General features: G+C 44.5%; 1 protein-coding gene across 2 annotated transcripts; it reads left to right on the top strand.

The window, feature by feature from the left end:
* The first annotated feature begins 436 nt into the window (after positions 1 to 436).
* Positions 437 to 7,130, top strand: Crabp1 (cellular retinoic acid binding protein 1). Of its 2 annotated transcripts, XM_026400553.2 has the most exons (4): positions 437 to 506; positions 1,034 to 1,212; positions 3,147 to 3,260; positions 7,080 to 7,130. In XM_026400553.2, the coding sequence occupies exons 1-4, from the start codon at positions 437 to 439 to the stop codon at positions 7,128 to 7,130; spliced, it is 414 nt and encodes a 137-aa protein (XP_026256338.1). The 2 variants fall into 2 exon arrangements, with proteins under 2 accessions (XP_026256338.1, XP_026256339.1); XM_026400554.1 differs by lacking the exon at positions 3,147 to 3,260.
* The last annotated feature ends 8,863 nt before the right edge of the window (positions 7,131 to 15,993 follow it).

Below are 15,993 nucleotides of genomic sequence, written 5' to 3'. Positions count from 1 at the left end.
AACTTTATAGAATGGATATTTCAAACATATGCAAAAGTAGAATGATGTCAAATTCTCAAGGCCAAGCTTCGACAAGGACCAGTCTCATTTTTTCAAACTTCCCATCACTCATTTTAAAACAGAATAGGGGTGGCCTGGGAGTGACGGAGGTGCCCCCCAAGTTGGAGAACCCGTTTCAGGCCGGCACCACCCGAGGCTGGGACGCCAAGGCGGAGTGGGGGAAGGGTTGGGCGGGAGTTGGGATCACACTGAGTGGGGGCCGCGGGGGGTAGGGGCGGGGCCCAAGCGGGAGGGGGGGCACCTTCGCAGTGACTCAAGGCGCGCGCTGCTGGGCGCAGAGCGCCAGTCTCCGCCTTGCAGCTCCGAGTGTGCCCGCTGCGCCGCCGCTGTCCGTGCTTGCCGCTACCTTAGCGCCGCCGCCACCGCCACCGCCACCATGCCCAACTTCGCCGGCACCTGGAAAATGCGTAGCAGCGAGAATTTCGACGAGCTCCTCAAGGCACTGGGTAAGCTGGGGAGAAGGGCGCTCCCCTACGGGGAAAAGCGGCTTTCGAGGTGCGGCGTCCCGGCCCCAGTGAGGGTGCACATTGGGGAACCTCAGGCAGAAGAGAATCCAGGGAGCGAGCGATAAATCGCTTCCATCTCCATGGGCATCTCTCCTCCCAGAGGCGAGTAGTGCCAGGGACCTACCGGTTCAGGAAAACGTTTGCTGGATGTTGGGCGTCTAACCCGACGGTTCCGCCTTTATTTCGCGCTAGATCAGGGCGAGGAGCGATTACTGGAAAGTTAGGGGCTTGGAATTTGGGAACTCAATTAGAGACTAGGCTTTGCCGCGAATTCACTGGGTGACTTGGAGAAAGCCACTTACCTTTCTTAGCCTGTTTCTCATCTCGAAATCTAGGGCAAGGACAGGTAGATTTTATGGCTGGTAAAGTTAGAGATTTCGGGAAGTACCCAACAGGTCCGTGGACGAGGGGTGAATGGTGAGATCCTATGACCCGAGACGGTGGTGCACGCGCCCTTTCCTGAGCAGGTGTGAACGCCATGCTGAGGAAGGTGGCCGTGGCTGCCGCGTCCAAGCCGCACGTGGAGATCCGCCAGGATGGGGATCAGTTCTACATCAAGACTTCCACCACGGTGCGCACCACTGAGATCAACTTCAAGGTCGGAGAAGGCTTCGAGGAGGAAACTGTGGACGGACGCAAGTGCAGGGTGAGGTTTCATAGCCCGCGCAAGTGTTCCCAGGTTCCCGCTGGCGGCCCATGGACTCCTGCCACCGTAGAAATATGTCTCTCTTAGCAGCCTGTGGCGTGCTTTCGTGCTGTTTGCAGGAGGGTTTGTGAAACCTGGTTGCCCTGGGCTCAAAAGAAAATGTCCTACCCCCTCTCCGAACCCATCCTTGAACCACCCTGAGGTGCTAACGGGCACTCTTAAAACGCGGGCTCTGGACTGCTTAGCGTTCCTAGCTGTGACTTCTGCAGCCATTTGGGGCACCCTCCGCGCAAGAGCAGGCCGCGCCGGAGGAAGAGGTTGCAGGGGCTGCCTGGCTCCAGGGCAGTGCTGCTGCCACGTTTCCTGTCGCAGGTGGAACAGCAGCTCTCCTGTCCCGCCCCTTGGGTCCCTGGGCCGTCTGGGAAAGCTCTGGATCCAGTTTCAGCAGTCCCAATAGTCCGGTATCCCTCCCCGCCCTCAACCGGGGAAAGGCAGAATCTTTCCAAAAGCAACGCAGGTTCTGGCTGGGGGAGTAGACTAAGTGCCCTCTCTAAGTCCTCAAGGGCAAGAGGGTTTTTATTTCTATAAACACCGACCCAGGGATGAACAATTGTACATTTCTTTTTTGCATGGGCAAAAAACTGCATTCGGTTAAGCAGATGGAAAAATAATTACTGCTGCTGCCTATTATTTTAAATGAGTGACAGAATATCTGTCTCCCTGGTTTTCTTCAACGTTTTTGAAAAATGAAAATAAGTAAAAACATTACAAACAGTGGGGAATTGTTTCCTTTGCCCTCCTGGAGCTGGTGCCCAGGGAGTCTGGACCAGGCTTGGAAGAAGGACTGAAAAACCCAGAGCCCCACCCCCACCCCCATCCCCAGCAGGATGCACAAGGCAATCTTTGGCCCTCAAAATTGACATAGTCTGAAAGTGATGCTCAGGCTTGGAACAGGTGGGATATGAGGTCCAAATCACCACATTGTTTGTAAAAACCAAAGATCAGGACAGGATTGTTAGTCTTGAGGGAGAAGGCTTGATAATAGACAGGACTTAATTTGGGGACAACCAAGGGTAGCTAGTGCCAGGGAGAGTAATTCTGATTTTAAAAAAAATCAAAGGTTCACAAAACAACTGTGAGAGAAGGGCTTTATTTATCCCCCAGCCCCTACCTTGCCTGATGAAGATGTCCCATGTGTTAGTTAAAAAGCAATTATGTGCACATTCAGTATTTCCCCAGCCCAGCTGTACCATACTTTGTGCAGACACTGGGGAAAGCTGCAAAGAATCCCCCCTTTTGCCTCCCCTCCAAAAGCATGAAGAATCTTTGGATCAGTTTGATTTAAATTTTTTTCTAGAAGGTTATAAATTGCAAAATGGAAGCATTTTTATCCTCAGTGTCAGAGACATCCAGGTTTATAACAAGAGGCTGTGTGCTATATCTGATGAGAAGTGCAAACAGAAAGGAAAGTGTTATCCCAAAACCTCTACAGGAAATCCTTCTCCTGATCTGCTGGCTATGGATGTACTTACAAACATGGTATCTTAACCGTTGTAAAATTTTGTGGTTCTAACGTGAAGGTTCTTGCCTTTAAAATTCAAATTGCTTGAAGAGGTAGTTTATTTTGACATAAAAGAATCATTGCGTGCTCTGAATTTTATTCCTAGAGATGTATGGCATGTCTAAGGCTTTGCTGCTTGAGTGAGTCTGTGTGTATGTGTGTGTAATACAAGGTGTATTTTATACCCCATAAAATCCGTGACCAGCACTCTGAATTTGGACTTTATGTAGCTCAGCAGAGAAGATTCTATGTGCTTGTGACAAGGACCATGTGTTGCTTCTCTGCACAGCAATTATTCTCCGGTGTTCATTGTTGTCTCTGCTCCCGCTGCCGAGACTGTAATTAATGTCACTAATGGTTTTCCTGCCTGCAGAGTTTAGCCACTTGGGAGAACGAGAACAAAATCCACTGCACGCAAACTCTGCTTGAGGGGGATGGCCCCAAAACCTACTGGACCCGCGAGCTGGCCAACGACGAGCTCATCCTGGTGAGGGCCCTTTGACCTTGAAATGATCCCAAAGTTTCCCAGATAATCCTGAGGTGGCCCTCACAAAAATGTTGTTCTCATATTCTCATTCAAAGAAAGACGTTTGCCTTGGATTAAAATGTATGCTTTTTCATTTTTCTTTTTCTAATTTTGCAGTGCTGGGGTGGAGGACCTCACTGTTAGGCAAGCATCTCTACATAACACTGAGCTGCATCCCCAGACCCCTGGGTTAAAATTGGAGCAGAAAGCCCAAGATGACAGCATAGGTCAGAGAAAGTCATCGTTAAATATTTGGCAGGAGAGAGGAGTGGCAAAATAGAGGCTAGAAACAGGCTGGGGTGCCTGCCACTATCCAAACTGCTATGTCCCTGAGGTAGTGGGAGGAAGACTTCTTTTAAGCCAACTTCCCCTCCACCCTGGCTCAGAATACTTGGGCTTTGTGAGGTCCCCCAGGATCCTACTACAGAAGGGATTCCCCCGCCCCATTCTCATGCATTTGCTGGCCGGGAAAGGTATTAGAAATTTTTATCACATCAGCACTCAAAGCCATAGAGAACTTTTTTACCTCCAGACTTACAAACTCCTTTGGCCTTTGGGAGACAGAGAAGTAATGCTAATTTGGGAAATGTCTGAATGTAACAATGTGGATGGACAGGGCCTTTAGAACTGGAGAAGGTGAACTCTAACCTTAAAAGTATACAGGCAGAAACATACAAACACCCTCAGACAAACAAAATTACCTGGTGAGGCCAAATTATAAATCCCTATAGTTTAATCACCCACCCTTCTTCCCTTTTAAGGTAGAGGAACAAAGGAAGGCTGGGAGGCAAACCACCCCCATGCTACTCCCCAAGGAAGCATTTTGTGTTTCAGGACTGATCAAACTTCTTGCAACCACCCCACCCCCAAGACTAGAAAAAGGAAAAGCCATTCTGAGTAACAAGAAATTTACATTCTTTGTTCTCCATCAGACATTTATGAACATCTCACCTCTAAAATTCCACCTGCCCCATCTTAGTGACTGTTACCCCAAAATACTGGGAATAGGAGATGGCAAAGTGTTCTGGGAACAGAACAGACTCTCTCTGTGATCTAGGCATTGTCCTTTCCTTCCCAAGCTCAGTACCCCTGCTGTAAAATTAGGGGTTGAGTTGATTTCTGGTCCCTGAGGTCCCTCTCAGCCCTGAAATTACATGTTTATTCTGCAAGAAGACCCTAAATTGAACTCCCTATTGCTTTAACTGAGGCTGCTTTGATATCTCTTCCTCTCTCTCCCCTCTTGTCTTGCTGGGATGATTTAGCATGCTTTTCTCCTTTCATAGAGAAAGGACTGGCTTAATTTGCAACCTGGTTAATGTTTCCAGGGAAGGAATACTTGATGGGGTTGGGGAGCAATTTGAGGCTGAGACTTGGAAACCTTGGAGAAAAGGCACATATGGTTTACTGGGACCAGAGACAGCAAAGAGCAAATGATTTTAAGGGTTCTGAAGTGTAGCCAAGGGTTAAGTAAGATCAATTTGCTCTGAGAAGGTGTGATTTTATTAACCTTTGCAGAACCTGAGCAGCCAGAGTCATAGACCAAATTCTGCTAGAAGGACTGTACCACCTCTGAATCCCACATTCCCCCCACACTATAGTTCCACCCCAGCATCCTTTCCTGGCTCAGCAAACCTATATAAGCCTCAAAGGGAGCATTAATTCTTGACATTTGGAATCTGAAATGTGGGCTTTTGTTTCAAGAGTTATTATCATGAATAAATCCAAAACATCAGGAGATGCAATCTCCATATAACAAGAGGCAAATTATTCTGGTTAAGTTGAAATAAGCTCCCCCAGTGCCAACCATAAATTGCCCCTGAGCTGTAAGTTATGTTTCTTTGAAAACTGAGTATACTCCTTCAAACTGCTCTGGAATATTTTATGGAGAATTTTTTTCAGCAACCTCTAAGCATAGTTTGCAGGCTGAGAAGTTCAAATGGGGCTGGAAATGGGATTTCTTCTAGTGTCCTGAAGCCATTTGTTAGCCTCAGTGAGCTTTCAGAGAACCAGAATATTTACTACATGGGTAAAGAGTCAGATTCCTAAATTTTGGCATTCTATTTGATACTCCATGGCCACAGAACTCAAAGAGTTCTGGAAAACCAACATGGTCTGCAGGATCCAAATATCTGAGAAGTGGATTTATGATGGGAACTCCACCTCCACATACCCCCGGGACACAGAATCATCCCCGTTCCTCACTATTAGGGAAAGAGGATAGGTGTCCAGAGTGGGTAAGTGAAATCAGAGGATCCCTAGTGGGATCATTTGGTCATTTGCTTCCTGCTAAGTATTAGAAGTATTGTTATGAAGCACATGTATTGGGATAATGCCCTAGCAAATGCTCTCTGAGAGCATTTCATGACCAATCTGCGATACACACTCCTTAATTGTACAATTGTTATGTGGATTTAAAAATTTGTTTAACTCTAAAGTCCTTTTTAAACTAAACTCTTAGTCCAGTGATTTTAACTTTTGAATCTCAGGCCAGTGTGAAAATCTGATAGATAAGGACCTTCCAGCAGATAATTTTACATCTGCAAACAAACATACCCACACATCAGGCCTAATGACTTGGGAAGGTTTTGGTTTTTGAACATACACATTGCTTTCTCTGTTCTGACTTCCTGTGAGAGGCCCAGGAGAACAGGCATGTGAGTAATTGCTAGTTTTTGGAAAAGTTGAGACAACTTACTTATGGGCAATATCATTTCAGGAGCCAGAAGAAAAATGTTCTCTGTCTGCGGAATGATTCGTGTCTTCCCATCAGCAAACAAACTAACAAAGAGCCATAGAATTTTAGATGGAAAGAACTTTTGGGATAATCTTGTTCAAGTCCTCCCCTCCCTATTGTCCACCCGCACAAGCCTAGAGAGGAAGAGAATGGCTTAGGTTTACCCAGCTGTGAGTTGGAGAGCTAGATCAGGGTGCCAGTGCTGCGTTTTTGCAGCTGAGACCAATTTTCTAGCTTGCCATTGATTTGATTTGAGTGTTATAATTCTCCTTCAGCATCATTGGGGGATTGGTTCTAGGACTCCCTTTGGAAAATCTATGGATGCTCAAGTCCCTTCTGTAGAATGGGGTACTATTTTGCATATGCCCTATGCAAATCCTCCTGTATACTTTAAATCATCTCTAAATGACTAATAATACCTAATGCAATATAGATGATAAGTAAGAAGCTGTTATACTTTTTTGTTTAGGAAATAATGATGAGGAAAAAAAGTGTGTATGTGTTCATACAGATGCATTGTTTTTCTGAATATTTTCAATCTGTGGTTGGTTGAATCTGAGGATGTAGAGCTTGTGGATACAGAGGCCTGTTGTAGTTACACATCGGAGTCTTTCTCCCAGGCTTCATAGCTGCTTCCTGGAAATCAATTCTATTCTGTCTCCAAAGCAATCTCATCTCACTTGTTGGTATTGAACCCTGTGACCCCAGCTGTCCAAGCCCCTTGCTCTCTTGCAGTGGTTTGAAAGAAGATGGAACCCCTTCAGAAATGTCCAGTATGAAGTTCTTCCCCTTTTGATATAACTTCAAAACTAAAGCTGGGAAACTTGCATTTCTTATGTCAATACCCCAGTTGCCTCTGCCATTAAGGAGCTTGGGGAGGAACCTCAAACCCTTAGTGCTTACTTAGCATCAGCACAACAGGAAATTGAATGCCTGTTACAAACAGTTTTTAACAGGGCAGTAACTGGCCTTATTAGCAATATGCTTTAAACATTTTTTGCACAGGCATCTGTACTGATTGGTTTTCCTTTTCTTCTTTTCTGCAGACATTCGGCGCCGATGATGTGGTCTGCACAAGAATTTATGTCCGGGAGTGAAGGCAGCCAACTTGTTCCCACTTTTGGGACAGGATGCAGGTTTCCCCAAGGAATATGTCATAGGTCTGAGTTGCCAGTGGGCCACCCTCCCCCCTATCAACATTAGGTGATCCCATTTTCCCTGTGACAATGTTGTAGTGTTCCCCTCAAGGTCTCTGTGCCTCTTGTACCCCTGGTGCTCTGTAGTTTGGCAATGCATGGTTGCATCAGTCATTAAACTAGTTGGACACATCTTGAGTGTTTTTCCTTTTGGGGACTGCTCCATGGGTTTCAAATTACTGTGTACTGGTGCCCCCAGCACTGCATCGATCTGTATGGTGTTCTCAGCTTGAGCCTGCTGCCTAGGTGTTGAGCTCTGAGCGAGCATCAGCAGTCACAAACTGGGCTCCTGCAGACTGGTGGGGTCCAGGCCATAGATCCAGCTGCAAATGGACCTCATCATGTTGTTTTTAAGTGAATTAGTTGCTACTGGTGATTCCAGGCAGGAAAGGGCACGTTCAAAAGGCTTAATTGAGGAGAACTCACAAGGGAGGGACTATTTATATGGGTATTAACAAGGTCAGAATGAAAAAGAACCAACAAAGGATGGTGAGGCACCCACAAACTAGCAACAGAATGAGCCCTTATCACTCCTAGATCTGAAGATAGAGGGCAGCAAGGTCACCAAACCATGGGAGCAGTAACCTGGGAGATGGATTGCCCTGCAGGAGCTGTGGCAATAAATAGAGAACACAGCCACTGTCAGTATCATGGCTCCAGTGAATTAGGTTGGGGGAGAAGCGGTTTGGAAAGAGTAGGTAAGTATCCTAACTTCCCACCTATCAGTCTTCACCTATTTTACACATTGGCTAAATACAGCTGGAATGTGGAGGGCAAGAAAGTAAGCCTTTTTTAGTTGGAACTTGAACCTTCTGCCTCCCCTTGCTCCCCACTCTTGGGGAGACCTCATTTACTTTGTATGCCTGGCTTCTCTCCTGGCCATTCTAGACATATGGACTCTTGGTCAAGAGTATTTGAGGCTGGGCAAGGCTAAAAGACCCTCAAAGATCTCACACTCTAGTGGAGCAGACAAGGCCCAGGCGCACTACCTGAGGGAGTGAGAACACATTACCTGAGTCCTCACATTTCCCCAGCCCAGAGCCCTACTGTGCTCCTGGGGGACATTGGCCCCCTCCAAGACTCTACTGCCTATCTCTGGAACTCTGGGGAGGGATCTCATGCATCTCCCTGCCCCTGCTTGGGGCTCTTTGGCTGCCTCTGCTCTGGTGCCCCCTATGGAAGCACCACTGCTTCCCACAGTCCCAAAGCTACCAGGCCCTGGTGTGTCAAGTGGAACTGAATTCTGCATCAGAGACAGGAGGAAGCCTGACGCTGGGCTGCCCTTTCTCCTCAGGCAACAAAGACCCTCTACTTATGTCCAGAACCTCCCAAAGCCCCTTGTGAAAACAGCTCCTCAGCCTGGGGTTGTGGCTCAGTAATAGAGCGCTTGCCTTGCATATGTGAGGCACTGGGTTTGATCCTCAGCACCGCATAAAAATAAATTTAAAGAAAGGTATTGGGTTCATCTACAACTTTAAAAAAAAATGTTTTTTTAAATAGCTTCTCAACTTCTGACTCTACCCCAGAGCCCTTGAGACCAGGAGGTGCAGATACCGTACCATCCCCTCCATTCTGCTGGTTTCTCCTTTTGGGCTGGATTGCTTACCAGACATAGCTATGTTCATACTCAGTGTCCTACAAAACAGAGAGTCTTGTAGCAGAGTGTGGAGGGATGCAGGAGTCACCTGTGCTCATTGTGGGAGGGAGGTGGAACAGGGCCTCTAAGGATGGCAGATCCTGGGTTGGTAAATGGTATGGAGGAAGGTAACATGGAGGGACCACCTACATGGGAATGTACTAGATTTAGAAGTGAGGGGACCAAGATGGCCACATAAGAGAAAGTGGGCACAGCAGGTCATGCCAGGTGGATGAGGCTGAGGTGTGTTGCCTCTGCCTCATGAGTGCTGGATGCTCATGGCCACTGCAGATGGACTGAGTGAGGCCTACACCCCTTCCTTGCCTCCACTGCTGCACTGTCTTCTCCACCTCTCCCTACTGTACTGTGGTGACCCTGTATGGAGGACAGGGCCCAGTTGTGCAGAGGATGCAAGAAGCCATTCTCCTTTTCTGACTCTGGAAATTTGGTTATTTCCATCATATTCTTCTTTATATATGACATGGTACATGGATCACCTGTTTCCTTCAGATAAGCCTTCACAGAGGATGAAGAATAAAGCAGAGTGAAGGAGGCTACCAGCCGTATCTCACTTGCTTGATGGCCAGTGGGCATGGGTGGGTACATTTGGATAACAAGATGAGGTGGCAGCATCAGTAGTTCATTTAGACAGAGAGCGTCAACTACAGCCTGGTTGTCTTCAATCTTATTGCTTCCACATTTTTCCAGATAAAAGGCACAGTTTTTCTCATTCCCTTATAGAACACCTCTCGTGAGACATTAGTGCTCCATGGAACCCAGTTTGGGGAATTGCTGCTATAATCTTCAGCCCTATAATATTTGTGTGTACATATACCACATATGATATGTAATGCACACACACAGAACGAAAACCTTCACAAAATATCACTGTCCCAGAATAATCTCACTAAACTTGTTACTCTGAACTTGTTCTAATCTTGTTCTCATTCTTCTGCTCAGCAGTTCCCATGGTCTGTAGCAGAAAGTTTAAATTTTTTGGCCTAGTATTCAAAGTCCTCCATGATTTGGCTTCATCAGGTAAAACAGAAGGAACAGGTCTGTCAGATCTGGCTTTAAATCCTGGAGCTACTTTCCATTAGTTAAGTGCTAGAAATCTAACCACAGCCAATCCCAGCAAAAAAGAAATTACTCTATTTCAACAGGGATGAACCTTGGAAATATTATGCTATTTGAAAAAAGCCAGTCACAAAGGGCACACATTGTGTGATTCCGTGTAAGTGACATGTGGAGACTAGGCAGATTCTTAAAGAAAAGTAGCTAGGCCGGTTCCCTAAGGCGGGGAGGTGGGGGAATTAGGGAGCGGCCAATACAGTTTCTTTTGGGGATGATGAAAATGTTCTAAAACTGACGCGGTAGTGGTTGTACAACTTTGTGACTACACTAAAAATCACTGGATTGTACATTTTAAAGGGTGAACTGTGGGCTATGTGAATGATATTTTAAATAAAGCTGTGGGGTTTGTTTAAAGGAATATACTGACTTCCCTGAATGTGAGAAAGCTGGAGAAGCTTTCAGGACTGAAGGAAGAGTTGCAGGAACTAGGCCTCAAGGTTAAGAATCTGAACTCACAGTCCTCTGAAGCCCTTCTCTCCATCTATCTCCTTCTACTCCATCTTGATTCCCTTATGCAATTGGCACAGGTCGCATGACCACCCCTGGGCCAAGGAATGGGGTTCAAGGATTGGTCAGGCATGAGTCTTATGCCCTCTTCTCTAATCAGGGGTAGAGCCTGAGATAAGTAGATGAGGGGGGACTGGGGGAAAATAAACTGGGTAAGTGTATATTGGGGTTGCTGCCATCCACCAGGCTGGCTAGAAAACTTCAGGAAATAATTTAGAGGCTTTGACCCTTGGTCCCTTGCTATGTAAGGACAATTATCTGGCATGGTTGGTGTAGAGATTAAATGAATGAAGACATGTTAACTACATGAAACCACACAGGTCCAAAACCTCAAGGCTCTCCTCCGGGTCTCTGATTCTTCAGAGGCACCCACCTCCTTTAAGGCATCTTCTCTGACCCCGGAGGCAGGAGCTTTTGCTGTCTGCTCCCCACAGAGGCTCACAATTACAGCCTGCCCTGTGCACGCAGGCTTCTGTTGTCGTCCTATGCTGTCATTCCACATTTTCTAGGTTTCCATCAAATTCTGTCAACCAGTCTGTGTGGTCCGGGAATGGCTGCTTACACATCCCTGCATGCATCCGTAAGGGGCTTGGCAAATGGGGGGTACTCTGTAAACATGTGCTGATTATCTGACTAATAGAGAGCCAACATTTTCTGAGACTCAAGCCTTCCTGAATGGACTGCCTTGAAGAAAGCAAATGTAGGGGAGCAAACTGGTACCCAGTCCAAGCACCAGCCAAGAGCAGGAGTAGCGCCTTGGGTGATATAGCACAAAACATGTTACATGTTATCTGGCAGAGAGTTCCAAGTCCCATTTAAAAGAAGAATGTGAGTCATATGGGAAATTCTGCTCAGGTGGTCCCTTGCCCACTTCCAACAGTAGAGTCTGGGGAAAACAATGCTTATTTTCCCAGCCTGCATTGTAATTAGATTGTCCATGTGACCCAATCTTGCGCAAAGAAACACATGAGAAGTCTGGTAAGAGTTTCTGGAAAAGACCTTTTATTCCTGATAGTCCAGGAGAGCCTAAGAAGCTAATTTCTGTTCAATGCCTCTGAATATTGTATGAGATTATGATGTTAGTCAGCTTTTCCTTGCTGTGACCAAAATACTTGACAAGAACTACTTAGAAGAGGAAAAGTTTATTTGGGGCTTGGTTTCAATGTTCAGTCTATAGTAGGCTGACTCTGTTGTTCTGGGCCTGAGATGGGGCAGAACATCATGGTGGAAGAGTGTAGTGGGAAAAACTGCTCAGCTCATAGCGGCCAGGAAGCAGAACACAAGGGACAAGTTCTAATCTCTAAGGGCATGCCCCCAGTGACCTACTTCCTCTAGCCATATCCCATCTGCCTACATTTACCACCAAGTATTCCATTCAAATTATTCATCTAAATGGATATTAATCTAAAGATTAGGTTACAACTCTCACAAATCTAATCATTTCACCTGTGACTATTCATGCATTAACTAGCACATGAACTTGGGGGAAACACCTCTTATCCAAACCATAACAGATGCTTATAGCTGGTGCAGCCATTTTTATGACCATAAAAATAAAAGGCTATGAGAATCTCAGAGCTATCAACCCAGAGTCGTTAAGACAGTGCAGCCCTTGCTTCTCTTTAGATGTATTGCTAGGAAATTTTTTTTTAAAAGAAGAAAACCTATGTTTGTTCAAGCCTGCTATTCTGTGGCTTCCATACTTGCAGCTAAAAGCATTCTTAACTGATACACCAAGGTAGCACAAGGGAGGACAGAGACCTGTCTGGCTTGCTAATTTCTAAGAAGCCCAGTCTTGATGATGGCTTCTGGAATTAGACAATGTCCTCTTGCTCAAGGGAAAGATCATGTTAAACTATTTCATAGATATTAAGACCCTATTCACATGGCAGTAGCTTTCTAAGTCTCTTACTTCAGTCCCTTTTTGTCACCATGACAGCCAACATTTCATAGTGTACTGCAAGGATGTTATCAGAGGAAATGTGGAGTAGCAAACCTGCAAATGCAGCTTTTACACCCCCAGCCTAACCCAACCCACTCCTTTTGGAGGCACCAGTCCTCTGGGAGTACCCTCCAGGGATCTTCCCTCCTTCCTGGCACTTTACTGTAACTACCCATTAGTGTCAGTAAAGTCCCCAGATCTTGTCAAAAACATCACTTGCATCTATATCTGCCATATTCAATTTCTAGCAAATTGTGCTCTAAAATAAAAGAAATGCAGGATGTCACTGGATGAAAAATGAATCTTCCCAAATTCCCCAAAGGGCCAGATAAATGGAGGTCAGAGTGGATTTAAAATCAACTTTGATGCCAAACCCTTAAGCCAAGTGGGCAGTTGTGCTCATCCCATCCATCAGAGCCTCTTCTCTCATAAACATCTCCAGCCAAGAGCAGATAAAACCCAGAAAGAGGAAATGGCTTGCTCAGGGGGTCCTTATTTTAGGTGCTTGACATTGTCAAGATAATTTCCTTCTCTGGATTTTGCTATCTTAGGAAAAGAAATCCTCTTTATTATAGAAAATTTCCAGAATACACAAAAACAGAGAGAATTATATAATGATTCTCCATGTGCCCACCACCCAGCTTCAACAACCATGGTGGCCAATCTTGTTTCATCTATTCTGCCCTTTTCCAATTTATTTTGAAGCAAGTCCTAAATATTTGAAGATTTCACTTCTAATTTTTTAGTATGTATCTCTAAAAGTTAGGAATTTTCTTGAAAATAGCTACACTACCATGATCACATCTTAAAAATTAACAATAATTGCTAATATCACCACATATCTTGCTAGTGTTTAAATTTTCCTGATTGTCTCTTAGCTTTTTTTCTTAACCTGTTTAGACTGGCATTGAGATAATCATACTTTATGATCAGTTGCTATGTCCCACAAGTCTCTGTTAATCTCTAAGTCCCCCTCTGCCTTATTTTTTTTTTTGTAAGTATTTGTTGGAGATACTGTTTGGTTGTCCTGCAGAGCTTCTCACAGTCTGGATTTTGATAATTACATTTCTATTGTGTTGCTTAATGTATTAAATTGGTTAATTGAGAATTGGATGTCAGATCTGAAAGCTCATCTCGATTCCAGGTTGATTTATTCACAAGACCATTTCACAGGCAGTGGCCTGCCACACTGCCCTTAGGAAGACTCCTGACATCTGCTTCTCTCTCTCTCTCTCTCTCTCTCTCTCTCTCTCTCTCTCTCTCTCTCTCTTTAATGTTAGCAGCCATTGGTGAGCACTGCCTGGATTTGTGATTTCAGTGAAGGTTAAAACATGGGAATTTTCTATTTCCTTCTTCATTTATGAGCTGGAATATCTCCTTAAAAAGATACTCTTGCCCTCCTGGTTATCCTGAGCTACAGTTTATATAGGAAAGACAAAATCAATACTTGATTATTTCCCTGTTTTTACAAGTTTTCAGAGCAACGAATGGGTTCTCCTGGCATTCTTTAGAGATGGCCAATGCATGTTTGTATTTTATTCTGATTTTCACTTTTTTTTTCCATTTTGAATGTCACTGTGAATTTATGGATTCATTGCAATTATTATCCCTGTTGATACTACAAATGGCCCATCTTTGGACAATGGGAACCTCTTCTTATTGGCCCTTGAGTCCTTGGTAAGACCCTGGTCATCTTTGATGACTTCCTGGTCATTTGGTATGATGATGCTCCTGGCTTATTTTGTACATTTCTTGCTCCTGACCAGGAATCCATTTCTCCAATGAGCCATTCCTTTTAGGAGACAATAGTATTCAGAAACCACACAGTATAGGGGCCAAGAGAGGCCCTACATTTTTTTTAATATTTTATTTTTTAGTTGTAGTTGGACACAAAACCTTTATTTCACTTGTTTATTTTTGTATGTGGTGCTGAGGATCAAACCCAGGGTCTCGCATGTGCGAGGCGAGCCCTCTACCACTGAGCCACAACCCCAGCCCCCTACATTTTTTTTAAGAGATGGGGTCTTGCTGTGTTACCCAGGCTGACTCTGAACTCCTGGACTCAAGTGACCCTTCCTTGTCACAGCCTCCTGAATAGCTGTGACTATATGAGCACAACACTATGCCTGGCTTGAGGGGAGTCTGTTTTTGATTTTAAGATAGAAGCCATAAATTGAGTGTGGTGGCTCATGCCTGTAGTCCTAGAAACTTAGGAGTCTGAGGCATGAGAATCACAAGTTCAAGGACAGTCTGAAGATCCTCTCTCAAAATAAAATATAAAGAGCTGGGCTCAGTGGTAGAGTGTCACTAGGTTCAATCCCAAGTATCCTCCCTCTCACACATGCATATGGATAGATGCCAGGGTTTTAGGACTCAAGAGGCAGGTTACGGACAACAAAGTTACTCTATACTCCTTTGTCTCCTTTCTCTTCCACACAAGAAAATGCTAAACAATATTCCTTTGTTGACAACACTATATTTAGTTATCTGAGGGTGATATCTCTTCTTCTTGTATGTGTGTGTGTGTGTTGTGTGTGTGTGTGTTACTAGGAATTAAACCCAGGGTACTCTATCATAGAGTTATTATTATTATTATTATTATTATTATTATTATTTTATTAATAATTTATATTATTATTATTTTACTCTACTCCAGCCTTTTTTAATTTTTATTTTGAGACAGGAACTCACTAAGTTAGCCAGGATGGCCTCAAACTTGTGACCCTCCTGCCTTGGCCTCCAGAGTTCCTGGGATTACAGGTGTGCCCCACACATCTCTTCCTTTTATCCAGAAATCTGGGCAGATTTTGGCCAATCCCTTTGTGGCAGGAGATGGAGTCAGGGGCATGGACTGGAAACATGTCTGCAACTCAGCATCAAGTTTTTAGGGCAACTACCTCAAGGAGGACATGACTTGCTGGGCATAGGTCACCTCCAGTCGAACATCTATTATCTCATTGGAGGCAGGGTTAAGGGCCCATTCGTTAGTAGGAAAATAAAAGCATAATTTCCAGACGAAGCAAACTCTCCCAAGGATTTTGCAAGCATTATATATTTGTTACAATTGGGTGATTTATCTTTCTGGGAAAGTTACTTACTGGACTTGGAGGAATTTACTTAATTTTAAAAAATAGATGACAGTCATAATTTCATAATTCCATTTTTTCCACAAAAGAGGAAAGCTCATCAATTATGGTGAAGAGGGATGTTGGGTCTATAAAGTGGAATTTGACCAAGGTCTCTCATAAACAGCCATCCTCAGGGGAAGTGGGATTTCATTCTGGCATTAAAATTAAAAGTCTGTTATTAAAAGAAAGTTAGCTTCAGAAACAATGTGTAAGAAAAATGTACTGAGTCAAGAACTCTCACAAAGAGCACAATGCAAAGTGAAAACTCTAAGTTGGGGAGGATCCAATTTTCAGAATATATGGAATAATATACTTTTTTTTTGTCTTCCCTACTATCAAGAAAAAGTTTGGGAAAATATTAAGCTCATTTTATTTATTCATTTGTATGAATGTGATGGTATGGATCAACCATAAAAC

This window comes from Urocitellus parryii, chromosome 6 (genome assembly GCF_045843805.1).
Source record: "Urocitellus parryii isolate mUroPar1 chromosome 6, mUroPar1.hap1, whole genome shotgun sequence".
Taxonomy (NCBI): Eukaryota; Metazoa; Chordata; class Mammalia; order Rodentia; family Sciuridae; genus Urocitellus; species Urocitellus parryii.
This window is presented reverse-complemented; position numbering and strand designations above follow the sequence as displayed.

Bases quoted from the DNA above. Each gene is read 5' to 3' on its own strand.
- Crabp1 (XM_026400553.2), top strand. From the start codon at position 437: ATGCCCAACTTCGCCGGCACCTGGAAAATGCGTAGCAGCGAGAATTTC. The intron at 507-1,033 runs GTAAGCTGGGGA...TTTCCTGAGCAG, and splicing joins CGAGCTCCTCAAGGCACTGG to GTGTGAACGCCATGCTGAGG. The intron at 1,213-3,146 runs GTGAGGTTTCAT...TCCTGCCTGCAG, and splicing joins TGGACGGACGCAAGTGCAGG to AGTTTAGCCACTTGGGAGAA.